This window comes from Tachypleus tridentatus, chromosome 4 (genome assembly GCF_004210375.1).
Source record: "Tachypleus tridentatus isolate NWPU-2018 chromosome 4, ASM421037v1, whole genome shotgun sequence".
In the NCBI taxonomy this organism is placed as follows: Eukaryota; Metazoa; Arthropoda; class Merostomata; order Xiphosura; family Limulidae; genus Tachypleus; species Tachypleus tridentatus.
The window spans coordinates 55,337,559-55,362,850 of record NC_134828.1 but is presented as its reverse complement, the minus strand read 5'-3'; the positions used below and the strand labels follow the sequence as shown (position 1 = coordinate 55,362,850).

General features: G+C 33.8%; 1 protein-coding gene across 1 annotated transcript in view; it reads left to right on the top strand.

Annotated features, from left to right (window-relative positions):
- The window catches only part of LOC143249178 (atrial natriuretic peptide receptor 1-like), a 52,739-nt gene extending 32,073 nt beyond the window's left edge, over positions 1-20,666 (top strand). The window contains exons 13-22 of the mRNA XM_076498637.1: positions 917-1,070; positions 4,309-4,485; positions 4,595-4,763; positions 6,096-6,245; positions 9,529-9,652; positions 11,071-11,139; positions 11,571-11,745; positions 12,199-12,297; positions 15,620-15,711; positions 18,384-20,666. Coding sequence (XP_076354752.1) covers positions 917-1,070; positions 4,309-4,485; positions 4,595-4,763; positions 6,096-6,245; positions 9,529-9,652; positions 11,071-11,139; positions 11,571-11,745; positions 12,199-12,297; positions 15,620-15,711; positions 18,384-18,458 — 1,284 coding nt within the window. The 3' untranslated portion in view covers positions 18,459-20,666. The remainder of the gene's footprint in view (positions 1-916; positions 1,071-4,308; positions 4,486-4,594; positions 4,764-6,095; positions 6,246-9,528; positions 9,653-11,070; positions 11,140-11,570; positions 11,746-12,198; positions 12,298-15,619; positions 15,712-18,383) is intronic.
- Positions 20,667-25,292: the final 4,626 nt, after the last annotated feature.

The window sequence follows — 25,292 nt, the reverse complement described above, 5'->3', positions numbered from 1 at the left end:
CCTTTGGCTACAACTCAGTGTCATAAAACTTCTGATTTAAACTATTTTGCTATTATCAACGAAGTTATCAAAGGAATAAAGAATAAAAAACCTTTCTTAAAAATCAACATTAATATTGAGCATTCAACATAAACACCATAGTTGGCTGGAAAACAACCATGTGATAGTTTTGTTGCCATGCAACAATATATATCGTGGAGCATTACCAAAGAAGAAGTGTAAAAGCGTTTTCGACAGAGCGAAGAATGGAATACTTCTTTTATAGTTACCATAAAACAAAAAGGCATACGTTGTTGATTCATTGGTCCAACTTATTATCATCCAGGTTTCTATTTCATTTAAAAATATACATGGAACTTCCATTCGTTCTGTGAAATATACAAACAGATAACTTTTCTGATATAAATACTTCCGATTCGGTGCAGTACTTACAAATATTATAGAAATATATATATCATGAAGTGAACCTGTCCTGTCCTAGCCATCATTACTATAACTTTGATTCTGGATAGGTGACTGAACTGTCTTGTAGTTTCCATCCTAGACCAAGCTCTTCTTCTTTTGTAAGTAGACTGGTTGATTGCATGTTTTTCTTAATATGTCTGTGAAGTGTTCCATAATCCAACTTCACTTAATAGTACTAGAAGGGTGTGTTTGTTTGTTTGTTGTTTTTTTTGAATTTCGCACAAAGCTACTCGAGGGCTATCTGTGCTAGCCGTCCCTAATTTAGCAGTGTAAGACTAGAGGGAAGGCAGCTAGTCATCACCACCCACCGCCAACTCTTGGGCTACTCTTTTACCAACGAATAGTGGGATTGACCGTAACATTATAACGCCCCCACGGCTGGGAGAGCGAGCATGTTTGGCGCGACGCGGGGGAAGGGTGTGTTATGTAATTAACTTCTGATGTTTTACAGGGTATGAAATATATTCACGACAGCTCACTTGAATATCACGGTCGCCTGAAGTCAACCAATTGTGTGATTGACGGACGTTTTATGGTGAAAATAACTGACTACGGCCTGAAATATGTACACGAACAGATTGACCTAGATACTGAAATAAATCCACGTAAGTATCATAAGATTTACTTACAAAGAATGTTTGTTAAATCATTTTGTTATGTGTTTAACAACAATTAAGGTATAATTACCAAGTACTAAAAGTCAGTTTCATTTATTCTGTGCTGTATAATTTTGTTTCCCAAAATCTTGTATTAAAGATCAACATATCTGTATTGTTGATCAAACAAGTATAACCATCAAAATTTACTCACAAACTCAGTGCGTGTTTTACGCATCATTACAGCGTTGTACACATGAAATACTTTTCAACTGTTTTTATACCACTGAAAGTTCGACTTTTAGCCTTTTTACTTGAGCTACTTCCTAAATCATATCGCATATAGTTATAAAAATAGCATATCAATACTTAGATTCTGATTCATTCACGTACCCCTCTGGGACAGTGTTAAGTCTACGAATTTACAACGCTAAAATCAGAGATTCCATTCCCCTCGGTGGACAAAGTAGATAGCCCGATGTTGTTTTATTATAAGAAAAGCACAATACACATTAATTCATTCCGAAATTTTTTTCATGTCCAAAGCATGTCAATTCTCCATATTGGCTTTCAATAATTTACCAACTGTACGAGGACCAAAGTTTCTCATCGCACTTTTCAACAATCCAGTCACACGTAAAACTGTTTCTGTTATTGTTCATGAAACAATATCTAATAGAAAACCTAAAACTAAATATACACGTATCCCTGCTGTTAGGCTATATTTTAAAAATAGATCATTCAATAAACACACAAAATCCCAATAATATACAGAAATACAACTCATATAGTCTAAAGTTTCTTTAAGGTCTGTACCTAAAATGACAATTGGCTCGAATATTTTTTAAATTCTACTTAAAAGTCCTTAGCTCTGTGGTAAAAAAAATATAGTAATTGATCAGATGTTGATTCTTTAACAGACCAAATTCTGTAGTGCTGTTTTTCGCAACCACATGTTATAATACTTCTAATTAGAATATTGGTATGTATCAGCTGGATAATATTCCTGATGTTGCAACTTCACATAACGTCGAAAGATTCTTGAATGTACTTCTATACAGCTGAACTTAACAGTTAATGTGCTAGTTGCAGGTGTCTACTGAGTTCCAGGTTTATATTTTCATCATAATTTCAAACAGAGATATGGTACTCTTCAAGTAATAGAACCACAGTGTCCAGGAATACTATAATACAGAATTAAACTATGGAAACGAAATTCTTCCCTTTCCGAAATTCTTATGAATATTGAACCAATCGCAGAAATTACTGATTTAACGACTTTCTCTTAGTTGAGCTAAGAGCTTAAAGCGATATTAATAAATAGATGATCAGAGCTGTAGTTAGTACCAGCAAAAGTTTTGCTATTCATAGCAGTAGAAATCCCTCTCTTACTCAGTGTAGCTTCATTAATTTGGATTTTTTAAACTTTGTTCTATAACTGTTCACATGCGCATCCTCCTTCACGACGCACAAAAAAGGTATTTGTTGACATAAAAGTAAGCTGATGAAAACTGACATGTTTCTGGTTGGTGTCATTGTAAGATATGTTTCTTTTGAATTTCGAGCAAAGCTACACAAGGGCTATCTGCGTTAACCGTCCCTAATTTAACAGTGTAAGACTAGAGGGAAGGTAGCTCGTCATCATTACCCACAACTAATTCTCGAACTACTCTTTTACCAACGAACAATGGGATTAACCGTCACATGATAAAGCCTCCATGGCTAAAAGGACAAGCATGTTTGGTATAGCGGGGATTCGAACTCGTGATCCTCGGATTACGAGGCGAGCACCTTAACTACCTGGCCATGTGTAAGGTTTGAACTACATCCTAATTAGGTTGCTAATTTCTTCTGGAAGACAAACAGTAAATGCTTTGTATATTAAAGGAAACAATTGTCTTCTGCTATAAAAAAGAATGTTAGAGTGTAATTTTATCTTAATCTAGAACGAATAAAACATCTTTATTCACACACATATCTATGAAATGTGTTATTCATATGTATATAAACAATAAACATATGTTTAGCAAAAACACCGCCAAAATATATGTTAGTTTTTGAATTTATTGTATTTGTTTACTATTAACATATTGACAGATGTTTCGGAAATCTCATACCTACACTTCTCTTTACACGATCTCCTCGCTCTAGCTAGACGTTTTGTTAATAAATTAATTTGTTGCAGAGTTTATTTATTTTGTTATTGCATTTTTATGATTTTCAATCGTCAATAAAATTACATTTACTATGTAATAATATTAACAGTTGCTTGTAATGGGTATTCATTCATATTTTTACTACACTACTGAAAAGTATTAAGAGATAACCAAAGTTTTCAGTATTCTATCTACGATAAAGCACAATTGCTATGATTAACTATTATTAATCACAAATCCAAGTTTATATTTCTTCAAAACAAATTTTGAATCAGCAGTTATGTCAGTTGACATACAAGTATGTACTCTTTGAGTTCATATTCACAAAAGATTATTTGATATTACAGAATATACAGAGCGTGTTAAGGCGTGCGACTAGTAATCTGAGGGTCGCGGGTTCGCATCCCCTTCGCGCCAAACATGCTCGCCCTTTCAGCCGTGGGGGCGTTATAATGTGACGGTTAATCCCACTATTCGTTGGTAAAAGAGTAGCCCAAGAGTTGGCGGTAGGTGGTGATGACTAGCTGCCTTCCCTTTAGTCTTACACTGCTAAATTAGGGACGGCTAGCACAAATAGCCCTCGAGTAGCTTTGTGCGAAATTCAAAAAACAAACAAACAAACAGAATATACAGTCAAACAAATAATAAAACAAAGCTTTTTTAATTAGGATCACGACTACCTCGGATACTGTCGCAAGTCGCTCATCGAGTTAGCATACTTCGAGTGAGTGAATAGTTGAAATATGAATATCAAATCACATGGCTAGTCACCTGACACGTGTTTTGCATAAAAAATAAATTCATAGATCACCATTAACATTATTTTATAACAGCAGTTGTGCCTTGTCAGAGATAAAGTAATCCTGAGTAGCTTATTTTCCACGAAATGTATAAAGCTATTCCCTGATCTGTAGGATAACAACTTAATTCTGGTTTGCTCTTTTTTATTATTTGTATTTTGCTGTATACTTATTCAACATTATGGTACCGTTCTGAGTATCACACTTAATCGTACAAACCTGAATCATATATAAACATCTGTTACTGAAGATTAACCTTAAAACGATTCATGTTTCTCCCTCTCATTCAAGGATCTCTCTTTTGGATGGCTCCTGAACACCTTAGAGAACCTTTTCCTACAAAAACAGGTTCCAAAAAGGGCGACGTATACAGCTTTGCTATCATACTTCAAGAAATAATTACTCGATCTGGACCATTCAGATTAGAGGAAAGACATGGAAACAACAAGGTTATTATAGAGCCTGAAGGTTAGTCGCATTATCAGTGACACTTACCATAAGAAAATAAATAGAAATTTAACATTATTGCAAACAACATTTCACGAAACTAAAATAAAGACATTTGATTTTTAAACAGAAATTTTGAACCGTGTCAAAATGGGAACAACGCCACCATATCGCCCGGAAATCGCCTATGATGAATGTTCAGCTGAACTAATGGACTTGGTTCGTGCTTGTTGGTCGGAGCTACCAGGATGTAGGCCTAGCTTTGCAGATATTAAAGTTCAATTCAAGAAAATTACCAAGTATGTATAAAAATTGAGCCTTCGGGCCCGGCATGACCAAGCGTGTTAAGGCGTGCGACTCGTAATCTGAGGGTCGCGGGTTTGCATCCCCGTCGCGCCAAACATGCTCGCCCTTTCAGCCGTGGGGGCGTTATAATGTAACAGTCAATCCTACTATTCGTTGATAAAAGAGTAGCCCAAGAGTTGGCGGTGGGTGATGATGACTAGCTGCCTTCCCTCTAGTCTTACACTGCTAAATTAGGGACGGCTAGCACAGATAGCCCTCGAGTAGCTTTGTGCGAAATTCCAAAACAAACAAACAAACAATCGAGCCCTCTAGTGGCACAGCGTTATGTCTACGGAGTTAAAACGCTATAAATCAAGTTTCGATACCCGTGGTTGGCAGATCACAGATAGCCCATTGTGTAGCTTCGTGCTTAACTTCAAAAGAAATATAAAGATCGATAGAATATAAAAAGTATATTTTAGTTTTGATGTGTTTTTAAGAAAAAAAGGAAGAAAGTCTGTAGTACTTCTATATAAAAGTTTTTAATCACTAAACGATTGCTCAAGATCATCTGAATATTACATTGTTGTTAATGTTGAGTAGGTTATAGCTCTAACTATACGCTTTTAAACTAGTTAGTTTTCGACTCAACGTCTACAGTGGAGAACAGGTCAGAATGACTCTACCATATAGAAAATTAAATACGTAATATACTAGTTGAATACGTAAACCGTATTCAAGACACATAATAACTACATCCGATATTCCACATGTCGCGTTGTAACGAAATATATTTGCGCTAGCGGTCCATAATTTTGCAGTGTAAGACCAAAGGGAAGGCAGCTACTCATCACAAACCACCGCCAACTTTTGGGCTACTTTTATACCAGTGAATATTGGGATTGAGCGTAACATTATATCGCCCTCACGGCTACAAGGACGAGCATGTTTGATGCGACGGAGATTAGAACCTGCAACCCGTAGATTACGAGTTGAGCGCCGTAACTACCTGGCCATACCAGGCTGAAAATTAAGTGTTCCGAAAACTGGAATTAGTATTTATGTAATTTCTTTTATGTGACGATTTTCAAAAATCTCATTTCTTAAAGTTAATGTTTTGAATCTGAACATAAATAATATCCCAACTAATAAAACCAAACTATCAAATTTTCCATGTGACGCTAAAAATGCTTTAAACTCAGAGTAAATAAAATAGCTCCTTAGTTTTTGTTTATCATGTTGCGCCAGGCTGGTGAGGGGAAGGTAGCCGATAGTGTGTGAGACTGTGAAACAGAAAGTTCATGCATGGTTCGAAATGTTTTTTGTTTTGTTTTTTACGATTTCAGAGGTGCGTCCAATCAAAACTTTCTTGATAACCTGCTGGCCAGAATGGAACAGTATGCTAACAACCTTGAACAGCTGGTTGAAGAGAAATCTAAGTCACTAATTGAGGAGAAGAAGAAAACGGATGAGCTTTTGTGTCAGCTTCTTCCAAGGTCAGAATAATCATATACTCGTAATTACTGAATACTGTAGCTATTATTAAAACAAATTTATTTCCATGAATATGCCTTAGTCCAAACTCATTAATATATTCTTCAAAAAAACAAACGCAAAAGGCAAAATATGAGACAAATTGTTAACAAGTTTATTCCGGGTAGTTCTGTATGACATGTGTGAAACTTTGCACATTCACTGCTGAACATCCAAAGTCTGCAAAGGCGAAGTCCACGGTCACTAAGTGAAGTTTAACGTCACTCAACGTCAATAACGAGTACGCCCCTCGTGAGCATCAATAACTGCTTGGCATCTCCTGCCCATGGAAGCGATGAGATGACGAATCACATCCTGTGGAATGGCTGTTCACTCAGCCTGTAAAGCTGCTGCAAGCTGAGGTAGAGTCTGCCGTTGAGGTTGTCGCCGTCGCAGACGTCGGTCCAGCTCGTCCCAAAGATGTTCGATGGGGTTTAAATCTGGTGATCTAGAGGGCCAGGGAAGAACGTTGATGTTGTGGTGTCTCAAGAAGACAGTGGTGAGTCGGGCTGTGTTAGAACGGGCGTTGTCATGTTGAAAAACATCGTTGACGTTCACCATGATGGGTTGCACATGGGGCTTAAGAATCTCGTAGACGGTAGCGTACGGTCTGAACGGAAATCCTACGCAGCCCTGATATGGTTGAGGCAGTGACGTCGCAGTGGTGGTCCTATCCCGAAGGTGACGTAACCGGATGTTGCGATCTTGTGCTAGCGTGGTCACACGAGGTCTGACAGATCGTGGACGGTCACGAGTTGATCCATGTTGTTGGTGATGATTCCATAGCCTTGTGATGGTGCTTGGGTGGACATTCACAGCTCTGGCAACATCTGATCGAGATTCGCCTGCTTCCAAGCGATCAATGGCGTTGTTGCGTTGTGCTTCAGTCAGTCTTGGCGTAACTGTATTGCGTGTCGGTGGCTTAACACAGAGCTATGGAAACCGAAAACCCGTCACTTTTATAGGGATTTTGCACATGTTGCACTTGCAGAACATGCAGATCTCTCAAACAAATTTATTGGACATGCACGCGTTTTGGCGAAAAATCCGAGGTTTTCCTCCGTTTTCAAAGTGCACAACTTTTATTGTCATTTTGGTTTGACAATCAGTGCCTTAACACGTGTAACATCACATACTCTGAGCTTGTAACGTTATTACATATATTTCTCTTTAAAATAACAAAAATGTCCCTTTTGGGTTTCTTGTTTTGAAGAGTATAGTTAAATGTTTTGATGTATAACTTAAATTTTTATCACGTTTAAATACTTTTGCTCCAAAATAAAAGGCTTAACGATGAAACCAGTCTTCCTTATCTGAAACTCTGATGACTCCAAATCTATTTTAAAATATAATAATTACATCATATAACTTATTTCTACTTATATTTAAATTTCAAACATCGTCCATTAAACTTGACTGCCACGTCTTCTATCTTCAAATATCAAACTAAACCAATTAAATCGAATTATAACGTTTCCAAAGATTTGTTTTCTGATGCAATACTTATTTCAAAAGGATTTAAAAATTATTGGCTTTAACAAAGATACGCAAATTTCTTGTAATTGTGAATACGTTTTCTTAACTTTATTCTATTGTTACTATGTTGAATATCTGTTTAAAACTGAATATGATTTTACAACTTCTAACGCATGTTCTACTACAAAAATTCAACTTTGCTGTGGACACTTCAATGATTTACTTTCTTTCGAGTTTCAATTTATGTTTATATAGGTTGTTATGCAGACTTTTAGGTTTTCTTTCTAACGTAACTGAGACCAAATTATTTCAAATTGTAAAATATATTCATATTCTTTAGGTTTTCTTTTATAATTTTTATATCTTAATTCAAGATAACTAAACAAAATATTGTACGTATTCATTATGTAAATGAGTTATTTCTAATCATACTATTGAAATGATTGAAACATTTTTAATGTTTCTGAGTTGAAATACATCATTATACCTGAAAAGAATGTGAACATGCAACTTACAACATCTCTCTGGGAACATCTGCTGTAATAAAAAAAAAAACTCAAACATCTCTAATATATATTTGGAAAAATATGATAAAGAATGAAGTTATCTCGATTAGCCTTAATAAAACGAAAATAATTGAAAAAAAAAGATGATTTCATTGGTAATAGTTACTTTTAGTGCCTCAAGAGGCGAAAAAAGAAATTTAAAGAAGTTACAACTATTTATAAACCATTAACATCCTAAAGTTTCTTTTCCTTACTAATACAAGACATGTAAAAGGTCAAGTCTTGATACGTAAATCTGTTTTCAATATCTCGTTCGATATGGTTAGCTTTCATATTACATAATTTGTGGTTGGGTATTATATAGACTGACGATAAACCCTCATTATTTAATATAACAAGTTCTCAATGGCACAGCGGTATATTTACGGACTCACATTGCTAAAATCGGGTTTCGATACCCGTAGTGGGCAGAGCACAGATAGCTCATTGAATAGCTTTGTGCTTAATTCCAAATAATCAATCAAACGGTTCTTTAATACACAAAATGTTTTAAAATAATTGTGTGTTTTTAAACAAACAAGAATAGTTCAAGAACAGATTGTGGTGTTCTGTTTCACTCGCTGACTTAGTAAAATTAGAGACGGCTAAATGCAGCTAACATTTTCCATAGCTTTATGTGAACATTCTGAAACAAACAAGCTACCATACGACTGTCAAAAAGCATTTTTAACAGAAAAACCTTTGTTCTTCGAATCATAGTACAAATTATTCGAAAGAACAAGTGTAGTAAAAAAAAATAGATCAAAGTACTGGACAGAATTTGAACGATACGGTTTTATGATCAATAATAGTATCATGTATTCCCGTTAAATCGTGTATGTTTGTGTGTTTTTCTTATAGCAAAGCCACATCAGGCTATCTGGTAAGTCCAAGGGAAGCCAAAACCCTGATTTTAACGTTGTAAATCTGTAGACTTATCGCTTTAACCAACGGGGAACCCGTTGAAACGTCGCCATGTTTGTCAAAACTAACAATATACCACTGTTAACTAATACTTTAAGGATAATGTTAAGTAGTTGAGAAATGCTTATTAGAAATAATTGTAAAATATACTGTCGTTAGTACTTACTTTAATAATAATACCCTATGTGAACTCAGAAATGTTTTTATTAAATATGAAAAACTATGCATTTATATAAACCATATGAATTATGACAATTTTATTAAATCTAACAACAAAGCATATTCTGTCTTAATTTTTCAGATTTGTTGCAGAAGAGTTAAAGAAGGGTAATCACGTGAGACCTGAAGCCTTTGAATGTGTGACTATTTTCTTCAGTGACATTGTTGGTTTTACAGCTCTATCAGCAGAAAGCACACCGATGGAGGTACTTTATTTGCCTTGAAACTGTTCTTAATTTTTGATATTTCATTTGTCTGTTGATAAACGCAAAGCTGCACAATGGATTACTCTATGCTACGCCTACCACAAATATTGAAACCACCTGGTTTTAGCGTTATAAAATTTTAGATGTATCGTTGAGCCACGGAGGGCTTTCACGTTATTATATTATTATATCATGTACCCAATGTTTGCTTTTAACATCGTTTATAAAACTTTGGATTTTGTAAATAAAAGAACGATCCATTTCAGAATTGAAAACATGTTTATTCGTATTGACCTTTCGCTTTTTGCTTTCATTAGGATGGTTTTATCTTCGTCTTTATACTTCAAAATAAAATAACATCCTGGAAACACAAGACCCGAAATGTAAATGTTAAGAAAGCTGAGTTAAATAAAGTCCCACCAGATTTAGTCTGTGTTAAGTCAACTTCAATTAGGATTATGACAAAGCGAGCTGCAGTCCGTACTGCAATCGAACCGGGTAAAACTTGTCTTATTAAAATTAACAGTTTTAGTTACACAAATGTGATTTAGATACGGTGTTCTTGTCCATTTTAGTAAGCTGTGAGTCACATTGTTTTGAATGTGTATAACAATCTCTTTGAAGGTATATTAAAGAGGGTATATGACAAGCTATAAAAGGTATATCATCATAATGATTTTGATCGTATATAACAGTAGATTTAAACGTATATGACAAAAGTAAATGTATGTTACATTAGAGTCAGAAAGCGTCCTACTGGTTAATATTCCTTGCTGTGATTCCAAGAGATCATGGCTTTTGACCTGTTGCAGAAAAAACGCCCTACCCCTTTTGAACCATGGATGCGCTATTAAAATGAATGTCAAGTCCCATTATTCGATCACACAAAAGTTGCTCACGTCTTTGCAGTGAGTACTATTGTCGATCCAGTTATTTTTCTTCTAATCTATCAGTTCAGACAGCTATATTCACTTTAAACATAGTGAAACATTTTGAAATAAACAAACAAAAGTGTTCTGGCATTTAATGATAAACATTAGAAGATAAATATTAATAATTTAGAAGTAAATAAAAATCAACATAAATAAACTCCAAGGTCATATTAAATTCAGATTTTTAAGCTAGTAGGCCAAGTAGGAAACTAAAACTTTGGACTGGAAATCAAATTTGTGAATTAATATGATGATAAACATAATTTTCATGAAGTTTTTCAGAACCAAAAGAATGTTGCTGTTATATGTGCATCGCAAGAGAGAACCCTGAGAAATATTTGGGTTTATCAGTTAAAATTAACTAGGTCACGTGGTTAAGAAAAGTATCATAAAAGTAATTTTGTAGAAATCTTTCAGAAGGAATATCTTTTGAAATTTTAATTGGAAAAATAGCTTAATAATAAATCCTACCGTGTTTTTGACCAGGTTGTTGATTTTCTAAACGACCTCTACACTTGTTTTGACTCTACCATCGAGAACTATGATGTTTACAAGGTAATTCTTAGATGTATTTCATTTAAATAACTTCTGTTACTTGCAGCATACCTTTATTTTAAGTATGTGCAAAATACTGTAAACTTAAGAATGTAATATTAGCAAATACCGATATTTTAATTATCATTACATGAATTTTGAAATAAAAAATTCAGTACCATGTAAAATATACGTTTAACTATTATAAAATTATGTGATTGTTTTTTGACTACAAGTATTTTTTTCTAAGTGTACTGTAAAAATACATTTATACGTATATAAGGAGCAAAGAAATGTGGCTATTTTGCAGTAATTGTCATGATTAACAGAATTATTTTTCGTCTAATAATTTCATTTTTAATGATTTTAAATTATATATATTTATATATATTTTTTTCTAAACCACATGAACTGAGATTAGGTATTAATTATCAGAGGTTTTGTTTTCAAAGGTGGAAACTATCGGTGATGCATACATGGTGGTTTCTGGTTTGCCAATCAAAAACGGCAATGAGCACGCGCGAGAAATAGCTCGTTTATCCCTTGCTTTGCTTGTTGCAATAGGAAATTTCAAAATCCGACACCGGCCCGAGAGAAAATTGAAGTTACGAATTGGAATTCATTCCGGTATGATATTTTATAATACGATATCCTATATAATCATTAATGCATAAAAATATGACATACGTTTCTCAAGCAACGCTTATGTAATATTACCAGTTCTAAAAGCGAATAATCGTCATTTCTAAAGCTATTTCAACATCTTAACCAGTTGTGAAATTTGGTTAGTTTCCTTAATACAATTTTTCTAAGAATTTTGTGAATTAAAATATATTTCTGGTTATGTGTAATTTGGGCTATTGTACCGCTTATCAACAAATTCAATATAATATGTGATCTTACAATTTGTAGCAACATCCAAATAGGTTAGTTAACTTTACAAAAAATCTTTAACCACTCTATATGTATATATTGCTTTTATTTAGTATAAGCAATAATACATTTAATAAAATAGTTTGTCATATATGAAAACATTTAAAAGCACGTTTTTCTGCTTCTCCATTTTACATTTTTCATTAGGTCCTTGTGTGGCAGGTGTAGTCGGCCTTAGAATGCCACGGTATTGTTTATTTGGTGACACTGTAAACACAGCGTCCAGGATGGAGTCTAACGGCGAAGGTAAGAACTTTGTTGTGCATAAATCAAATTATGTAGAAAGGAAAGGAAATAAAGATATATTGTAGGCTGCTTGGAAGATACCTCATGGTGAAGGTAAGAACTGTGTTATACTCAAAGTAAATATGTAGAATAACGTAATCGGTATAAAACATTGCTATATTTGGAACAGTTCTGACAGTGAAGTTACGAATCACGTTAAACACAGAACAATTTTACAATATGGAAGACAGTGGTAAAGGTGAGGCAATGTCATAATATTGACTGCTTGGATGGAATCTAATGATAAAGAGAAGGACTATGTTGAACACAAATCAGATATTTGCACTAGAGAATATAAAATTGATTAATAACACTCTACAACAAAGTTTTTGCTTCTTGAACACTGTTGGGTGTTCCTAATAGATTTTTGGCTGCTGATCACAAAAATCACATCCAAATGTGCCCATCACGTACCGTTTCATCGAAATCTTCAGGTTTACTACAATGGAAAAACGATATCAGGGCAACTGGAATCCGTCAATGTTTGCTGACTACTGTTGGACACTGCAACGTGATGCACTGGACATTGAATACAAACGAAAATCAGGAGCAAAACACTTTTAATTATGTTGAACTTAATAACGTATTAGAAACATAAATGCAATTAAATACGTTATTGCCGGTAAACAGTTAACTGTCTATTTCTCAGAGTTCCTACGTGATGGGCCCGGCATGGCCAGGTGGGTTAAGACGTGCAACTCTTAATCTGAGGGTCGCAGGTTTGCATTCCCGTCGCACCAAACATGCTCGCCTTTTCAGCCGTGGGAGCATTATAATGTGACGGTCAATCTCACTATTCGTTGGTAAAAGAGTAGCCCAAGAGTTGGCGGTGGGTGGTGATGACTAGCTGCCTTCTCTATAGTCTTACACTGCTAAATTAGAGACGGCTAGTGTAGATAGCACTCGAGTAGCTTTGCGCGAAATTCAAAAACAAACAATCCTACGTGATGAACCAAAACCAATACTATATTTGTGCATACCCACCAGATACCTGTCACAATCAGCAAAAACTTTTCAGGATGCAAATCTTTTCAAAAATATTGTGTGTAATGAAATACCTGTAGAATATAACAACAAACAGATAAAAAATGCTTCTATGATGCAATACTTGTGACTTGTGGTAAAAAAAAAACAGATCGCAAAATGTATAGAATAGTGATAAATATGATAAAGTAGCATTTTATGTTGAACATAAAATTGCGTTTCCCGGAATAAGTTTTTGTTGAACATTGGTAGTTGTAGAGCAATAAATCGTTACCACGTTGTAAAACTACCATGGGCATGAGATCACACTAAAATATATTACCAAAGTATAACCCTACGAAGTTTCAAGCCAACCCGCGAAAAATTGAAGGAATGGCGGTCGATAGTAAAGTTTTTTCTTAGAAGAAGAAACAATAGAAAAAACAGAATGTCTCTCTGCAGAGACACAAACATAAGATCACATTGAAACATATTTCCACAGAAAACGTAATAGTAGATATAATTATGCTTTTTAAACCAGGTTTGTGTGCATACAGTGCTCGATAAAGATTAAACGGCCATTTTCGTCTTTTTCTGAGTTTTAAACTAAAGGTGCAAATGTATAGCTTTATTTATATGCAAAAACGGCTCGTTTGGGCTGAGAAAACACTTTACATAGAAGAGCGAACAACGTTTCGACCTTTTTCGGTCATCGTCAGGTTCACAAAGGAACCTGACGATGACCGAAAAAGGTCGAAACGTTGTTCGCTCTTCCATGTAAAGTGTTTTCTCAGCCCAAACGAGCCGTTTTTGCATATAAATTTTCTCAACAAGTGGGTTTCTCGTCATCACTGAGTATAGCTTTATTGTTTCTAATTACACGGAATATTTCAGATAGTTTGCTTCATTTTCATAAGTAATTCCTTATTAATTCTAGAATATCTCGATTATTGTTTAGCTGCGTAAAAATATGAAGATGGAGTTGAAATTATCATAAACTTGATTGGTATAATCACTTGTATCCGGGTCAAAAGTGGTCTGGTGCTTAAAGTATTCGTCTGGTAAACCCTAGGCTCACTTGTTCAAGACATGGTATTATCAAATACGCTTCTTCTTATCAACTGTGAGTGAGTTTATAAAAGTGACACCCAGTCTCGCTACCCTGTTTAAAGTACCTGCTCAGATAGTGAATGCTGCTGATCAGTTGATTTAACCCTGGTCAAAATTATGAACGGCTATGCTTAAATCTAAATAAGGCTTAGCCCATTTTGTGCATAAGACGTAGTTCAGGTAAACAAATAATCTAGCTTCCATCTGATAATTTGAGCAACTTATTCAACAAAGTAATCAAATTACTTAAGAGAAGCAATTTGAACTATCGTGTCTAAATCTGATTTAATTGATATGATTATTTTTATTCTTGCGAAAAAAGGCTATATAATGTCAGTGTGAAAGAACGGCAAAACATAAGTTTGAAAAATACTTTCAAAATTCTTAAATTCCAACTCGACAATTACTCTGCAGGTGATTAAACAAAGAGTCGGCATCTAAGAAAATTCAATAAATCTAATAACATAATTAAGGAAGAGAGAAAACATATACATTGCTATTGATGAAGAATTAAGAAAAACACAAACATTCAAGACAGAATAAAAAAGATTAGAATGAACATAAAATGCAAAACCTTGAATATAAATAAGAAAGAAAGGGAATTACGGAATAAGATTTTTATCATCAAACATCTTACACATTGTTTACAATAATGGTGAAAAAAGAGCTGAGAAGGAGATCCAATACAATAAAGTTCTATCTGTGTGTCAGATGGGATTTAGGAAAGAGACGATGTCAGTTGATAGTATATATGTGTGAATAACGTATGAATTTTATTGATAAAAACTATATAAAATGAAGAACGGAAGGTTGTGTGTATTTTATACAGACTTGAAAGCTGCGTTTGACATAATAAGTAGTCTATCATTAGTTGAGAAGTTGTAAATAAAGCTGAGAGGAACACTAACTTAGGAAAAGTTGCTGAGATAAATTTACTTATTTAAACTGGGAAAAGTAATTCTGCTTTACAGATTGTTTAAAGCAATATTCCTGAAACAACTTTTGCTCGCGTTTATTTTTAAATTTTACTTTTCTTAAATAGATATGTGGTAAGAAGCTTTGAAATATTTATCTAGAATTTAAAATTCTTTGTTAGGCTATTTTATTAGCAACAGTTGGAAAAAAGGCACATCAGCAATAGTTTTATAACATACAGACAATATTTATATACCTAACTGAGTGCATTTATGCTAGTTATATTTATTTCTAGCTTTGAAAATTCATGTTAGCCACGATACCAAAAGCATTCTCGACACTTTTGGAAAATTTCGTCTATCGGTTCGAGGAGATATTGAAATCAAAGTAAGTAGCAATATGTAATTGTTAGTTAAAGCATATTTCTTCTTGTATATTTAGCATACCTTACTTCGGCAATATCTGTTTTAATATACATGTTATTTAGCAAAAATAAGATGACAATTATTTTAATCGAATAATTAATTGGGCACTAATAAAATAACACTAGTCGCAACTATTATTATATTTGCTTTTTAACGCTACCACCACCTTAGTTACAATAATCTGCTAATTAACTATCCTATAAAAACCTACAATTTTTTTTAATTGTAGAATGTCTAGCTTTCTTACTATCACAAAGATAACGTAGTGTACAAATGGTGGCTACGTCACTAATCGAACAGTGGAATAATTAATGAATTGTGTTAGTTCAGCACCACTATATGTCGTCTTAAGGTAGATAGATACTATATCATATAAAATATTTTAATTTATGTTATATATATTTCATACGTTTCCATGGATTTTTGTATATCTATAAGATTCTATGTGTGTGTTGTGTCACGTAACTCCCCTAAGCCACTGGTCTCACCGACTTCTAAGCAGTGCCAAGCAAATCGTCTCGCTCCCGAGATTTACAAAAAAGGTAAACATTTTCACCCAGGCCCCTTTAGGAAACGTATTTCACAAAAACACTTTCAGAGGGATTTCACAAAAATGGACCCCAAATTTAGCATTTATTTACATTAACACTTTGACTACAGCTGCTTTAAATGTTTTTTTGCGAGCCATACATTATACACAGAACACTCGCATTCAATTCCAAAACAAATTAGTAGTCAACGGGTTAAAGCACGTAAATAAGTAGACCAGCTAATTAACATTCATAACTTAGTTAAATAAACTAAATTTGCATAATAGCGACCCTCTGGATGTGGGCCGTAGGCCGCTAGTTCTATTTAGAGTTTTACATGGATCAAATATTAATTTATTTCTCTTCCTACAAGTTTCACAGTTGCTAACACCAGTTATACACTTGTTTTTACGAAAATAAGTACATATTTATCTTTTACTCTTTGCTTACCTCTGAGGCTAAGAAATATTTATTCACTATTGTAGTATTTCTACTAATAGAGCGGGAGACTTGAAGATCTAGACATAAATCGATTAAACGAAATAATATCTGAATGCTAGAATAGTAAATACTTAAAGTCCATGTAGAAATTATACACTGACTTTTCTCTACGTTAAAATACTTTTATTTTTTCAAGCTTTCCGCACTCTTATCGTAGAGAAAAGTTTGTTAATTCTACATCGTGTTCAACCGTTACGGGTCTTAAAAACAATTAATTAAAGTTAATATTTTATGTTCTAATGTCTCTCCAATAATTTTTTCGGATCTCATATTTTGTCAAGTTATTGTTAGAAATTATTTTAACATTTTGTTACAATAATCCTCGCGCTAACGCTAAGTTTATTTCCAACACTAACCCAAACATAGCACTAAAATTCGGATTTTTTCCAGCTAAAATGAAACACTCAGAGGCTTGTCGAGGTGCTCCAAAGGTATGGGAACATTCGGCGTTTCATTATGACATCTATCATGGCCTTCTGTTCTGATTTTTCACGATACCAACTGGGGATTCAAGGCACCGTCAAATAGAATCAGGGCAAGGGCCCCATATGCCAGTGCCTAGCGACGCCTTTGGCAACACTCAGTAATAAAATCAACAAATATATTTACTGTTATACTTGTCATACGACGTTTGTATTAGTTATTGCATTTCAAACACTACATTCTTAATTTAGGCACTTAAGAAATTTCAAAAATTATTAGAGTGTATAATAATAGTATTCTAACCAAACTATATTTGTCATATCCTTTACAAACTACGTATTTCGTGGGCTCGGCATAACTAGGTGGTTAATGCACTGGAATCGCAACTCGACGGTCGCGGGTTCGAATACCCTTCACACCAAACATCCTCTCCCTTTCAGCCGCGAAGCGTTATAATGTGACGGTCAAATCCCACTATTCGTTGATAAAATAGTAGCCCAAGAGTAAGTGATGATGGCTAGCTGTCTTATCTCTAGTCTTATCTTCAAAACAAACCTATACATGTCCGATAAAAAAACATTTTTTATTATAAAAATAAAAAAGGAAGTATTTCGTTTATTCTAGAGTTCTATAGGTCGGCTTGGATACAAAAAAAAAAAACATAATAGTGATTGGAACACTGTTTATACAAGTTATTTGATACAATAACAATTGTTATGGCGTGTATGCCTTTCACAAACCAGCGAAAATTGGCTACAATAATACATGTCATAAGACGTTCGTATTAGGCCTATTACATTTTCAAACACAACATTTTTAATCTGGTCCCTTGGAGATTTTCGAGAACTGAAAGAGCTTATAATAATAATATCCCAACCACACTATATTTGTCATATCCATTGCGACAATGTGTTTTGCTTAAACAAAAATAATCTACATAAAACAAACAAACATTAAAACTTATGTAACTACTTACAAGACAATCAATTTTATGCTACTGAAAAACAGCATGTTTCAAATAGCTTTCATAGATAATCAAACAAATGTATTAATAGATTAAACTAAATTCTGGCAAAATAGTCTTTAACCACTCTGTAAGACTTTGTGTCTATCGCAGTCCATTAGAATTCGGCAAGAATAAATATATGCATGTAATATAATACATGTATAACATTTACAGGGTAAAGGACTAATGCGAACATACTGGTTGGAAGGTGAAGATACTACACCTCAAGAGAAACTGACATTTGAATAAAGTTGTTAACTTGAAGACTGGTGGAAAGAGGAATGTTTCCAGTTTAAAGATTAGAAAACTTCAAATTAGTACTGAAAATTTGGTTTCTTAATGCATTGTGGTTTTTGAATCATTTTTAACTTGAGGTTCTTGATGCTAGAAAAGCACGTAGGTACAAAACTGTCGATTAAAGATTAAAAAAAAGAAACAATATAACCATAGCACTTTCAGAAGGTTGACATTTCTTCATCAGGGACAGGCTTAGAATTACTAAGATAAGTAAGACGCAAAAAAATGTGAAGTGACGTCATGGTTACGAAAAGTAGACTATCTACCATAACAAGAAGTGTTTCAGTTGGCTTTTCAACGAATGTTGTGAGTTTCATTTATTTTTTGGGCAGCATGACAGGAAACGAGTATCTCAGATATAAAGAGGCTATAAAATTTTTGTTTTAAAAAGATTAATGTAAAAGAGAATCAGTATTTGGTATTGATAAAGTAAAGTAAAGACAGAGTATGAAAATGGACTAGCTAGAAAATATTAAGTAGAAATAATTTAGAAAGTGAAATGATCGTAAAAGCAAGTAATAAAACAAAAACAACAGTAAATGGAACAAACTGATAGAAGTCAAGACTAGTAGAAATATTTGTTCTCTAACTTCTAAACACGATATTGCGTTATTTTGTGATTAAATAATATGTACTGAAAAAAATTAGGGGCGAAACTAAAAAATTTCATCGCATGTGTTAAAGAAAAGAATAACTGTCAGCCAGGAAACAAGTTAATGGACGATGATTACTAATTCCAGAATGTAAGTTTTATTCCACAAGGATAAACGGCATTTAATGTAGCAATCCTTTAATTTATTAATTAATTTTGAAACCAGTTTCAATGGTTATGAAAGTTATTTCCTAAATATTATGACCTGGTTGGTTCAAGTGTTAGACAACAGGTAGGCCATTGCGGTCTTAATTGAAGACTTATTTTTTTAATTGCTCTCTGAGAGTGATGTGGGTTTGGTCTACGTACCGGTGATTATGAGATTTACATATATATGACATGTATGACAACTATTCTGTAGTGGACTACAATCCACTTTTGCATGAACAAAGATATAAGTTAATATTTCTCTTCTTTCAGAAGTAGAGCGGTAATTAAGTATCCCTATAACCTCTTTGTAACATTGTTTATCTAGATTCTCGGTGAGTTTTTATGTAATTTGTTTCATCAGGACAGATTTCTTAGGTTCGGAGCTATTCTGTTCAGTGTGGGTGGGTAGACAGCTTTTGTAGTGAATATACTGTGATCTATCATTTGTTGTCTGTACAATTAAACTGAATTAAGGCAAGATTTGTGTGTGTGTGTGTTTTAAAGTTTTGGTAGTGTTATTTTGTTTTTATAATTTTAACTCCTTAATCATATTGAATATTTGTGTAAATAGAAGCATTTGTATTTTTTGTATTATGGAAAAACTACAAAAGCTATCTGCCACTGTAACAAAACTTGGAACTACTGACCAGAAGGAAGAGGGGATAGTTAGGAGCAGCCTTAATACCCATCAGACTGACTACGTAATGACGCTTGTTTGTTTGTATTTAAGCACAAAACCACAAAGCTACACAGTATGCCAGTGGTTCCAAACCTGAGGTACAATTTTTTTTATACATATTGAAAAGAATGTGAATTACACGCCTCAAAAAATGTTGGTTACGGTAACTTACCAACGCATTCTATCTACTATTATTCAATTTGCACATAAAGGGTCGAAAGAGCCATTTATTTTCCTTTTTTCATCTGTGGTGTAATTTCTTTATTTTTGTTAATTTTATTTAACGATTATTTTATATGTGTGATGTAATCAAGCGCTTGCAACATTCTTTTCACAGCTAACCAAAAACTTGCTGGTGTCTAGTCTACGTTATGTCACCGTGATGTCACTGCACTTTTTTTCATACTTAATTTAGTCTTTACTAGTATCTCGTTTGCTTATTTATCATTAATCGCAAAGCTACTATATGTCTGTGCTAAACGTGAATATCGAAACCATATTTTCAGTATTATAAGCCCTCACATTTATCGTCGAATCACAAGGATGTTCGAGTTTACCCTTGATGAAGAAAAGTCTCTTTTCGAAAACACTCGGGTTTTATGGTTTCTTATATTTGTCTAAGATACTTTAATAGTAATGTAATTACCAGTATTTCTTGTTTGATATTCCGTAATAAAATCTAGACAAAAATACGTCTTTGCGTAGTTATTATTGTTACTACCGTAAATTAAAAGTTTATATAATGTAGCATTTTGTGAAATTGTTGTGTTAAAACGAATACTTTTCTTAATAACTAAATAGTCATTGCATCACAAAATAGACAAAGTACACAAAAAAATCTTTAGAAGTATTTTATGTGGAGTATTGTTATATCAAAATACTGTGTTGAATACTGTTATTCGTAAGATACCATAGTAAAATAAAAGTAAATGTTTTAGTAAATGCAACCATAGAGAAAATAAAACTGTTTCTTGCTTTGTTTTTCTTCTCTTTCCACTTACAAATCGATATTAATAGTCTGAAAAAAATATAAGATTATGAAAGCTTCAGTACGAGTGTTAAACTGTCATTGAACGTTTAAATTTCTGTTGTTCTTTTGTTGTTGTTGTTAAACACAATGTCCTATATATGCTGTGCTCACCAAGAATATCGAAATCCGTTTTCACGTCCACAGACATTCCGTTGTGCCACTAGAGGGCGATATGTTTGTGTGATGTGCCACTCGGGCGCGTTAAGTTTGTGTGAGATATAATAGGAACATGCACATACAAATCTGCAATAATTAGGTAATTTTTACAACAAAATTGAAAGAATGATGACATTTAAATTCAGAGGCAGTGGATATTCCTTTAACAAAAAAATATACTAAAGAAATAACTAAAGAAATGTTCCTATTATTCATATTGTTTCGTCATTTTCAGGCAAATTTTCTTTTCAAAATGTATGAAATTTAAGAAAAAGGGTAATCACAAAACATAATTTCATGTACTATCCTCTCAAAGGAATCTGTACATAGACGTATGAGGTAGTAAGGTTCTTCTTGAATTATGTAAAAGTGCCAGAAATAGTTTAATGAATTTATTTCAGTTACATACAACTACTTAATATGGCGAGGATCTGAGAAACGCCCTCTGTATGAATGTGGTTATTTTGGAAAGGCTGCAATACACAAACTACATTATCCTATGTACAGTGAACTACACTGAGTGATAAACGTTACTTTACACATTTATAGTGCAAATACAAATATAGATCTGCTTAATTTGATCTTGGTTGTGTTGCACCACCTATGACGGATTGTAACATTGGTGAAATTCTGCATCAGGATCTAGGATTTATCTTGGAAGTATTTAGCTTTTAAATGAGCATGAATATTGAAAGGTGAACATGTTATGGAGCCCTACTGTAAAGTTATTTTTATTAAGTAGGCTAACTAGTTGTCCCAGTAAAATGACGGAATAATCTGAAGGAGTTTGATTGAAAACTAAACGATAGATATTCAGTTTTCTTCAACTGCCTGTGCACTTCAAACAGCAAATAAGGCAAACTGAATCTGATACTTGTCACAATTTGTTTATAAACATGATTTTCAAGACTGTAATAGCAATACAAACTAGAAACGAAGTGTATCTATTTTAAAATAGTTTAGTACTCGCGGAAAAACAACACTGTACAAGTAGTTCAAGCTTTTTATACATAATTTCTGTTTTTACTTTTAATTCCTATCAATGTGTAACATAAGACCCTTATCATTTCGAACCGTAGTAACACTAATACCCCAAACCTTCATAGTTATTCCCTGATATCTTCTCTCCATTATCCTGATGTCCTAATGAAGCATTTAGTGTGCATTGTGTTTTTCGTATAGTAAAGCCACACCGGGCTAACTGTTAGATCCACCGAGGGGAAACAAACTCATAATTGTAAATCTATACCAGCGGGGAAAAACATGTTTGATTGTTACTACTAGGTATTAGCTCTCTCTCTCTTGGGGTTTGGGTATCATATGTACCCCAGAAGGTCAGGTGCTCTTTGACCTCTTCCTCCTTTACTTATGTGGTCATGCAGTGTTTGATGGTGTTAGTTACTGCTTTTTGGGTCAAAGTGGGCTGAATTACTCCGACCCTTTTTCAGGGCAATGTCCATATACTGGTATACATATATAGATATTCTTTTGCCCTATCTGTAAGATTTCTAGTTTGTAGGTGGTCCTTTATCGTTCGCTCGCGCTTTTTGTTTAGCGCAAAAGTATTAACTGTCTGTCTGTCCGTTTATTTGTTTTTGAATTTCGTGCAAAGCTATATTAGGGCTATCTGCGCTATCCGTCCCTAATTTAGTAGTGTAAAACTAGAGGAAAGGCAGCTAGTCATCACTACACCCTGGCAACTCTTGGACTACTCTTTTACCAATGAATAGTGGAATTGACTGTAACTTAAAATATCTCCACAGCTGAAATGGCGAGTAAGTTTGGTACGACTGAAATTTGGTTGTTTGTTTTGGAATTTCACACAAAGCTACTCGAGGGCTATCTGTGCTAGCCGTCCCTAATTTAGCAGTGTAAGACTAGAGGGAAGGCAGCTAGTCATCACCACCCACCGCCAACTCTTGGGCTACTCTTTTACCAACGAATAGTGGGATTGACCGTTACATTATAACGCCCCCACGGCTGGGAGGGCGAGCATGTTTGGCGCGACGCGGGCGCGAACGCGCGACCCTCGGATTACGAGTCGCACGCCTTACGCGCTAGGCCATGCCAGGCCCCCTGAAATTTGAACCCACAACTCTCAGATTATAAGTCGAGCGCCTTAACCACCTGGCCATGCCAAACCGTAAGTTTTTATATTATAACTTTGTAACCCTTCATAGAATTTGACTGACGCTCATATGGTATCTGGCTTTTTTTTATTTTTAATAGCATAGAATATGTACAAAGAAAATAATGTCAGACCCAAAATACAAATAATAAATATAAAAATGTATAAGGATTTTCTACCTGAAATAATATGATTTGAAACTGTTTCCTCACTAAGTAAATAAAATACTTGAAAAATATTTTACAAATATAATTTTTCTCTTGGCAGAAATGAAAATTTTAAAACAAAGTTATTCAACGAACTAATTAGCCATTACTAACATTGTTTCTTCTAATATGTAATTTCGTGAAGATAACATCGTTGTATTTAAATGAATGAAATGAAATGAGTTAAATGAACCAGAATGTACATTAACATTACTCTATTAATCTAGGAACTTATTTTTACATTTGTAAGTTCCACTTTCAGTTTAAAAAAATTAAACTTCGAAAATTTGTAAATTACCTACAAATTAAATTAAAATGATAATTTTACAAATGTAATACAATCCAATGACCCTATAATATGTAATTCAATTTGTTTGCTTTACCAGGTTAAAGTGCAGTTCACCAGCAGATTTACTTAATGTAAGGTCAAAGAAAAGAAATTTAAATCCATCTAATTACTTACCATACCCCATATTAATTCCTTAATCTTGATACTGTTTTCCTGTTGAACTAAATAAAGTTTCATAACTTCGTGCATACTGTTCAGCACCTCAAAATCAGATTGTGAAGGTATCTACTTCCTCACTAAATTTAAGAAATCTACATTGTATTGCTTGAAATTGTACGGATTTTTCTTTGGAGATCCACTTAAAATTTCTCAAAGATAGTTTTGAGGTTTATGTGCAGATTTCTCTACATTATGTTGTGAATCGTAAAGATTTCATTTTCAAACATATAACCTTTATTAAACTGACGTTCCGCTTTACAATGACCGCTCACTTTGCACAAAGTTTACTTTGTGTGGGATTTGTAAATAGTCTGATTTTAATGACACCAACTATAGTAGTAATTACAGTAATTAGCATTCTACTTAAATTCACGTTCTATATAAGTTTGTTTGTTCGTCTGTATATTACTTGCATAGTTTAGGAGCTAGCAGACTCACATTTCGTATACAGGTTCAGGGTGTGGGGGGAGCGTCCTCATCTGTATGATGTTGACCCTATTAAAGGCTACTTAGGTATGATATGATGGAGGAGTAGGTTTTCAAGGTTATTAAACTCAAACTGGCATCTGATTTTGTGTTCCTGACACTCTCAATATTCCAAAGGTACTATGCCTGAAACTGTGTTCATACTCCCATCTACAAGCTAGCGGCGTCAAACTTGGCCCTCTTGCTTACCTACTTTGGGCGAGTGTCACAACAAGGAGATTTGGGCCTCAGTAAATCAAGATGAGTTTTTAGAACATCTCATTATACATTGCAGGTATTTTACGCTAGTTAAGTATACAAGTCTTTGGTTCAAAAATATTCAGTTACAACAAACATATTAGTAGTCTAGAAACTGTTTGAGCAACAACTGCTTCAATGCAAACTAGATTACGTTTGTTAACTGTAATTTTTATTAATTTTACCTAAGTCATTATGTATCAGAATTTTGTTTATATTTTTATTAACTTAAAATTATTTATTTTAGTTAGACTAACTTATACCTGAAAATAAGGAAAGCTGCAATAAAATTAAAACAATCAATTTATATTATACTTTCTATTTAAAGATAAAAATACTTGAAGTACAGTTTATAAACTAGACAACAATTCAAGTCTTATTCCCTCTCAAGTATTTCTGATATTATTATAAATTTTATAATCGATTCACATACGAACGTTGTCCGTAAGAAAGACTACTAATATAAGAACATCTTCTACAGCTTAACCACCTTAAGAAGAACAGCAATTTAAGAATAAAATATATTGAAGTATTTTAAGGGCACCTCTGTTATC